This window comes from Argentina silus (genome assembly GCF_951799395.1).
Source record: "Argentina silus genome assembly, chromosome: 2".
NCBI classification, from domain to species: Eukaryota; Metazoa; Chordata; class Actinopteri; order Argentiniformes; family Argentinidae; genus Argentina; species Argentina silus.
The window spans coordinates 26,662,448-26,671,102 of NC_139656.1; the positions used below are offsets into that span (position 1 = coordinate 26,662,448).

The 8,655-nt window shown below is 41.6% G+C and overlaps 1 protein-coding gene across 3 annotated transcripts in view; it reads left to right on the forward strand.

Moving 5' to 3' along the window:
• LOC310801056 (protein FAM168A-like) overlaps positions 1–6,392 on the forward strand; it is a 21,120-nt gene extending 14,728 nt beyond the window's left edge. For 2 of the 3 annotated variants that reach the window (XM_083665007.1, XM_083665008.1), the window contains 3 exons: positions 338–512; positions 1,508–1,641; positions 2,370–6,392. In XM_083665007.1, the coding sequence (XP_083521133.1) occupies positions 338–512; positions 1,508–1,623 (291 nt within the window). In that variant the 3' untranslated portion in view covers positions 1,624–1,641; positions 2,370–6,392. The remainder of the gene's footprint in view (positions 1–337; positions 513–1,507; positions 1,642–2,369) is intronic. The other variant, XM_083665009.1, reaches the window with a different exon arrangement.
• The last annotated feature ends 2,263 nt before the right edge of the window (positions 6,393–8,655 follow it).

Consider the following 8,655-nt stretch of genomic DNA (forward strand, 5'->3'; position numbering starts at 1 on the left):
CTCCAGTCTGTCTAGTAGCGACCGCACTTACAGAGATTGAGAATCCATCTGCACTTCCCGACATCCTGTCTTGTCACTCTGTTACTCACTCATTCACTCTCTCTCTCTCTCTGTCTTTCCCTCTCCCTGTCTATCCCCTCCATCTCTCTCTCTCTCTCTCTGTCTATCCCTCTCTCCCCCCCTCTCTCTGTCTTTCCCTCTCCCTGTCTATCCCCTCCATCTCTCTCTCTCTCTCTCTCTCTCTCTCTCTCTGTCTATCCCTCTCTCCCCCCTCTCTCTGTCTTTCCCTCTCCCTGTCTATCCCCTCCATCTCTCTCTCTCTCTCTCTCTCTCTCAGGGTGCTTACTACACACAGCCGGTGTATGCGGCTCAGCCTCACGTCATCCACCACACCACGGTGGTGCAGCCCAACAGCATGCCCTCTGCCCTGTACCCCGCCCCTGTCCAAGCCCCCCGCTCCAATGCTATGACCATGGGCATGATGGCTGGCACAACCATGGCCATGTCTGCTGGTAAGACCTCAAGTCCACGTCAGGGTCAGGTTGCTCGAGAAGGTGGAATTCTATTGATGATATAAAAGAGATTCGAAAGCAAAAGAGAAGTTGGATAGGATTGACATCTTCATTATTAAAGACACCAGTGCATTTCGGCATTAAAGCCTTCATCAGAATGCTTGCTTGGATTTATGGTTACACTGTGGTTTTAGGTTTAGGTCAGGGATTGTGAGCAAGAGTAATAGTTTAGGTTGTTGAGAGATGTTAAGTTGGTAGGTGTATGGTAGACAGCAGGACACTAGTGAGATAGCCACACGATACATTTCTACTCTCCATACTGAGTTCTGAGGTTATTTTTTTCTTTTTAAAAAAAGAAAGAAAAATGTTTTAGGGCATTTCTGCTTTTATTGGGATAGAGACAGTAGAGATTGACAGGAAGGATGGGTGAGAGAGAGAGGAGAGATGACATGCAGGATATGTCGATGGCCGGAATCGAATGGCCGGAATCGAATGGCCGGAATCGAACCAGGGACCGTGCGATGATATGGTATGTGCCTTAGTGTGCTACGCCACTGAACGCCCCAGTTCTGAGTCACTGAGGGATGCCTTTGAAGTTGACCATGGTGGTGGCGATGACCTTTACATTTATGGCATTTAGCAGACGCCTTTATCCAAAGTGACTTACAACAAATACATTTGTTTAAGTAAGTGAATCATCTATCCAACAGACATCATAAGACAAAGTAATCAATGCTCATACCAGGGGCCATTGGCAGTCGTAATGCCAGAAGCCTTTTTTTTTAAATTATTATTATTTATTATTATTATTATTATGAACAGGAGAGAACTTGTACAGGGGGGTAGTGGGGTGAAGAGGTCTCTAGGGTATGGGGTAAGGGTAGTGGGGGTGAAGTGGTCTTTAGGAGGGACTGTTAAGATGTAGCCTGAAGAGATGGTTTTTCAATCTACGGCGGAATCTACGGATGACCTCTGTCTGTCTCCTCGGTCCCCAGGTACTCTGCTGACCACACCCCAGCATGCTCAGCACATGGGAGGCCATCCGGTGAGCGTACCAACCTACCGGCCCCAGGGTACACCTGGGTACAGCTACGTGCCCCCGCACTGGTAGACCCACCGGGCCACTCATGTAGGTCACAGCTCCTAGATTTGTTTGATTCTATTTTCTTCATTTGTGTTTTTTCTTTTCTTTTCTTTGTCTCTTTGCTTTCCTGATGTCAAGCGTCTTTGAGTTTCTAGGAAAGCACTATACAAATGAAATATATTATTATTATTGTTATTATTATTATTATTAGATCAACTCTTATTTAGCCGTCTGCTATTGATCACATTTGCTTTAGAAAATGATTTGACAGGACTTTGTCAGGAGATTTGGGGGCTGCATTGGTTCAGTGATTTCATGCTCGCTGAGGTCCTATAGAAAGCTGTTATGTTGTGTCCATGTATGTTATTAAGTAACAGGAACGACTATTATCCCTGATATTAGGTTTAATGTCACTGTCCCTGCAGTCTTTTATTGATCACATTTGCTTTAGAAAATGATTTGACAACTTTAAGACTTTGAAGTGTCAAGTGTTAATTCCCCTCTCCTTCCCTTTGTTTATCACCCTCCCCACCTCTCTCTCTCTCTCTCTCTCTCTCTCTCTCTGTCTCTCTCTCTCTCTCTCTCTGTCTCTCTCTCTCTCTCTCTCTCTCTCTCTGTCTCTCTCTCTCTCTCTGTCTCTCTCTCTCTCTCTGTCTCTCTCTCTCTCTCTGTCTCTCTCTCTCTCTCTCTGTCTCTCTCTCTCTCTGTGTCTCTCTCTCTCTCTGTGTCTCTGTCTCTCTCTCTCTCTCTCTCTCCCCCCCTTCTTCTTTCAGATCTGGAGTCAAACATTGCTCACAACAACTCAAGTCTTACATTGGTGCAGGAGGGTTGGCAGAGGAGCACCAAGTCTGTCTGCAAGAACAAAAACTAAAGTGCAAGGGTCACTTTATGCATTCTTTTGTGATTTGGAAAAGCTGCTTTTTCATGGGTTTTTATTTTGTATTTTTTACCAGCCTCAGTTTTTTTTTTTTTTTTTTTTAACTAGTTTTGTTAATTTGACTCTCTTATAATCCAGACACACACTGACCAGCGGTATAGTGCATTGTATGCTTTTTTTTTTTCTTTCTTTTTTACGTTTGTGTGTGCGTGCGTGTGTACATGTGTGTGCGTGTGTGCGTGTGTGTGTGTGTGTGCGTGCGTGTGTGTATTTTTGGTTCTGAACACTGGTTCCGACGCAAAAGCCAGTCCCTTCAGCAGTGGGAATGTCTTTGTATGCTGCCAAATTTTCTAATGTTTCAAAAATCTTACTTTTTTCGGGCGGGTATTGGTCGTTTCTCAAGTCATCCCTTTGGAAAGGGCCTGTACAAGTGTCATGCCTGATTTTTCACACCTTCTTGATTTGCTTTCCCATTCGGGTTTACGTTCAAACACACCATCTTCCAGCAAAGTTAAACAAGGGTCGTCTTCCAGCTTGTAGCAGTGCATTAACTTGGCTTCTTTGGAATATACCCACTGTATATCAGTCTCAATGTGGTGATGCTCCACTAGGAGGAGGAGCAATGCCGTAAGCATAGTTACACACCATGTAGAGGACATTTTCAAGTCAGTGAAGACTAAATTAGCTTGTACGTCTACTAGAGTATAGTAAGCAATTTAAATATCTTGGATACATGAATATATATATATATAAATATAGGTTTACTGATGTGTGAGCAAGCACGTGTGTGTGGTTATTTTGTACACACTTGTAAGCTCACCGAAACTTGCAAACACACTCACACATAGGTATTTGAGTTGGCACACACATACTGTAAAGAAACAGCTGGCATAGGACATGGACACACACACACACACACACACACACACACACACACACACACACACACACACACATATATATGCAGATGTGTTGATGGCATAGGATGAGATAGATGCAGGGTTTGGGTACTGGCTGGATAAGCTCTACTGAACTGAATCCAGTTTAAGTTTTGTCAGTTCTACAAAGGTGCAGGGGGTTTCGGATTGTCAGTGGGACCATAAATACTAGTAGTGTAAGGATTCAAAGGGATGAGAGGTAAAAAGCTGGTAGAGAAATGAGAACAAACTACAGATGAAAGAGAGGAAAGGAATACAAGGGTAATGGTGAAAAATAGCAAAGAGGAAAAGATTCAAAATTGTATAGTCCTCAGGCCCACAACCCTGTGCATGTCTCCCATCTCCTTAGCGAGCAGTGCAGAATTACTCTCATGGGCTGGAGGTCAGTGTTATTGGCAATAAGGATATGATTTTATGTTGCGTTTACATAGAACTACAGCCATGATTGCATTAGGAGTGTTGCTAGTTCCTCAGGTGACCTAGAGGGGGCAGTGGTGAGCATGCAGGGAAGTGGTAGGCTGGCTCAGGGTTCCAAGGACTAGAAGCCTGATCTCAAATTGGATGTGTTCAATCCAGACAATTGTGCCATGAAATTAGGCATTTCAAAATGGATGTTTCTGATAAGGTTCAGGCACTCCGAGGAAGTAGTATTTCCTTACTGTTGTAAAACAATGGCAGGCAGAAGGTTCTTATGAGAGAACCCATCGGGTGCATTAGAAACTGTGAGATTTTTCAAACCCAAATTGTAGAATTAGTGAAATGAAACGTCAGGTTTGCATGTTGCTCTGATACGTTGCTACCTATGCCCTCTCTCTTCAGCAGAGTTGTGACTGCAAGAGCTGTCTTTCAAATGGAACCAGCCCAGGATGCCACAGTTTCCTGGGCACACAATAGCTGGCATCATGGAAGGAAGTTAGGAATGAGTAGGGAATCATGGTATGAGAGGAGGAGTGTGTACAAGGACATTTGGGGGTTTAGAGAACATTGTAAAGTCCCTTTCCATCTGGGACCACATCCCCCAGACTAGTGCAGGGGGTTGGGAGAGGTCCGTGTGGAGCCTCGACAGAGCAGGGTCAAGCTGTCTCAGTGGGTCATGAGAGGCTCTTTGTATGTGAACACATATCAGCGTTATCATGTGAGTGTGTCAAAAAAAAAAATGTATTGCACAAGCATCTAAAAGTAATAATCTATGCTAAATAAACAGGTACGTAATTGTTTAAGAGAATTCATTTAGTTCAGTTGATTTGATAGGGTACTCTTTGGTCTGAATACACAAGCTGTAAGCGTCAGAGAGAATATCTATCGAAATAAATGCTTATTTAAAATAAATAAATGCTTATTTCGATCTGTTGCAATTAGTTAACCACTATGTACAATGCAAGATGTCATTTCATTTGGCACAGTGTTATTGCTGATTTGAGAGAATTTTGAAAAAGAGAGGCACTCACTATAAACTCCCAACATATGACTTGCATTCACTAGTGAAAGGTAGGTGTGTGTGTGTGTGTGTGTGTGTGTGTGTGTGTGTGTGTGTGTGTGTGTGTGTGTGTGTGTGTGTGTGTGTGTGTGTGTGTGCGTGTGCGTGTGCGTGTGCGTGTGCGTGTGCGTGTGCGTGTGTGTGTGTCATGTAGGCAGTCCTGTGTGAGAGTGGCCTCCAGACCTTAGCACTGGTTAGACAGTATAGTACTAACCCAACCTCCCCTCTTCCCTCCTCCAAGTAGCATTAAGCCAACCAGAACAATAAAATGGAAACTGAGTAACAAAAGTGCATGTATTGTGCTGAGGATTTGGACTATTAGAGTGACATGTTAACTACCACACCTAGCTTTTTTTTTTTTCATTTTTTTTTTTCATTTGAGACAAATTTGGTTTTGTAGTGCTATTCACTAGAACTTGTAATGTGACGCAAGAACTGAACAAAGCATAGTGGCACAGGCCCATGTCTATGTGAACGCTATGATGAGTGCAAAAGTCTTGGTGGTTAAAACCTCAAAATAATTCAACCATGTGTACGAGTATAACCTCGATGTTTAAGAAAAAGAAAAAAAAGGTTTTAGAAGAATGATAACTTTTCATTTCTGGTCTGTAATTTAAGCGCTTTTTACCATAAGTGTTATTTAAGGTTTTATTGATTGATTGATGTTTATTATTCTTAAGACAGAGGATCTTTATGGTCGAGCTGAAGTGGGTTGCCTCTGGGGGCTTCAGGGGACATTTCAGAACACAAGTCTGTGGGATGAGCGCTCTGCGCTTTGTAGGGAGAGGAATAATCTGGCAACCTGTCGGGAGCGACTGGTCTTTTCCTTCTTTGATCCCAGGCATTGAAACACTATTACACAGTACATGCCTACCGTAGACTGAAAGCTGGCCCTGAGTCAACTACTTACACTACAATTGATGTTTATTGAAAAATGCTAATGCATATAGTATGGGTCCACAGCCTGCTGATTTTAGCTTGGTGGCATTGCTGAGTGTTTCAGTGTCCAGGGTTAAGAAGCTCCCCAAGGTTGAACATCAAAGAGTAGTGATCACTTTGCTGTTTCCGTTTCCTTTAGTCATGAACTTCAGCCTTGTAAAACTTTGATTTTAACACTAATTTAGAGAGAGAAGTATACTCTGTGTCTTCCAAAAAAAATTATATTTTCCAGACTGAGTTAAGAAGTCGGCACCTTGAGATTAAAAGATCTCCCAACCAATGGCCCGGTGATCTTGCAACGTTCTATTGCAACGTTGTAGAAATGCTGGTGGAACATTTTCGTAACATTAGGTTGGGATTGTACTGAAGCAGAGACCCACATCAGACTTGTGTATATGAAGTGTAAAGCTGTTTTTTGTTTTTATGTGGTTGATTAGGGTCAGTTAGTGATCCTGGTGACAGAAGTAAGGCAAGTTTGTAACTGTATTATATTTACTGTACGATGTAGAACATTCAATAACTATTAAAATCTTTCCCAAAAACCCTAGCCTTCTCGTGTTATTTTTTGTTCACAACTGTTGTGGCCTTCCATATAGAGTGCCCTGCGTAAGTAATGGGACAGTGAAGCATTTTGTGTTCTTTTGGCTCTACATTCCAAGAGTTTGGATTTGAAATCAAACAATTACTATGATGTTAAAGTAATGATTCTCTTTTATTTGATGGTATTTGTGTACATATTGGTTTCACCATTCAGAAATTACAGCACTTGTTATGCATAGGCTGATGTGAGGAAGGCCTTCAAGTGCGTCAACATCCGCAAAGCAGCTGGACCAGACGGCGTCCCAGGCGTGTTCTCAGAGCATGTGCTGACCAGCTGACCGATGTCTTCATTAACATATTCAACCTATCCCTGTCCCAGTCTGTAATCCTCACCTTTTTTTAAGGTGACCACAATCATTAGTTTTAAGGTGACCACAATCATTCTGAAAAAGTTACGAACCTGTTTATTTAACATAGATTATTACTTTTAGATGCTTGTGCAATGTTTTATTTTTTATTTATTTTATTACAACAACAATCAATAAAACATTGATTTGATTTGATTTAGTCCCCTTATTTTAGGGTACCCAAAAATAATGGGACAGATTTATCAAATGTGCAAATTAAGCATCATGTTTAGTATTTGGTCGACAATCCTTTGCATGGAATAACTACCTGAAGTCTGTGACCCAGTGACCCCACCAGATGCTGGGTATCTTCCCTGGTGATGCTCTGCCAGGCCTGTACTGCAGCTATCTTCTTGTTGTTTGTTTTTAGATATTTTTGCCTAAAATCTTATCATCAGGAAATTAAATGCATGTTCAATTTAATTTAAATCTGAAGATTGACTTGGCCAGTCAAGACCTTTTCATTTGTTGGTCCCAGAAAAACTTGCTATGGCAGTATGTTTTGGGACATTGTCTTCCTGTATTCTTACTGGTTAGGTTAAATAACAAGGTTAAATAAATAAATGAAAGTATGATGAAGTGCCATCCAATTAATCTGGAGGCATTTGCTTGTTCTCCAGCAGACAAGATGTTTCTGTACACTTCAGAATTCTGCTTCTGCGTCAGCAGTTACATAATCAATTAAGACTAGTTAGCCAGTTCTAGTGGCAGCTATACATGCCCAAACATAACACCCCATGTTGTGTTTCACATGCTTTTTTTCCCCAAACCTTCCTTTTGCAATCACTCTAGTACATGATCAGATTAATATTATCTGTCCACAAGACCTTTTTCCAGACCTCTGCAGGCTTTTTAGGTACTTTTTAGCTAACTATAACCTGACCATGCTTTTTGAGGATAACTAGTGGTTTGCACCTTGCAGTGAAGTGTTTGTAGTTTGGCTGGTGATGAATTCTGCAGATGGTAGTCTCTGACACATTCACGCCTACCTCCTGGAGAGTGTTCCTGTGGGACAGTTATTTTGGTGTTCTTCTTAATTATGGTGAGCATTCTTCGGTCATCCATTGTAGAAGTCTTCATTGGCCTACCAGCCTGTTTGTGAATGCTGAGCTCACAAGTGCTTTTAATTTTTCTTTAATGATGTTCCAAACTGATTTTGATTTTGACAAGCCTAAGGTTTTGGCTATGTTTCTGATAATAATGGCCTAATTTCAGCCTAATAATGGCTTCCTTGACCTTCACCTCTTTGGTCCTCAGGTTCACAGACACCAATAGCAAATCCTAGAATCAATACTAGACATTGACAGCTCTCTTATGCACAAATGATGTGACGGAACACACCTGACTTACCAAAAACACCTGTCAAACCAATTGTTCCATTGCTTTTGGGTACCCTAAAATAGGGGGACTATGTCCTAATCGTGTCCCATTACTTAGGCAGGTATCCAAATTATATTGATTATCTTTTTTTATTTACAAAAAACAGTTAGTGTATGAATTTGATGATCTATTTGTGATGCAAGTTATGCTATAGAATAATATTGTTCTAGTCCAAAAATGTCATTGCAGTCTATGTAGTAGCTAGGTTTACAGCAAATGATCAAAAGTCAGAATGTTTTTTTATTCAGTGGGGACCGAATTTCTCTCTCTATACCAGGGCATCATGCTGTCCCAAACACTATTCATAATCCAGGTAGATAGTAGTAGTAGGAAGACTACATGTTGAACCTGTTGGATAGTACAGTGTTTGGACTATAAAGCCTATATTTATTATATGCAGAGGATCTGCTGGGGGAAAGCAAGTGCTTTGATGGGCCATGGCCACTCCATAAACGCACAGATGTGCACGGGTCACAGAGAGATGTTTTATAATCCCCAACT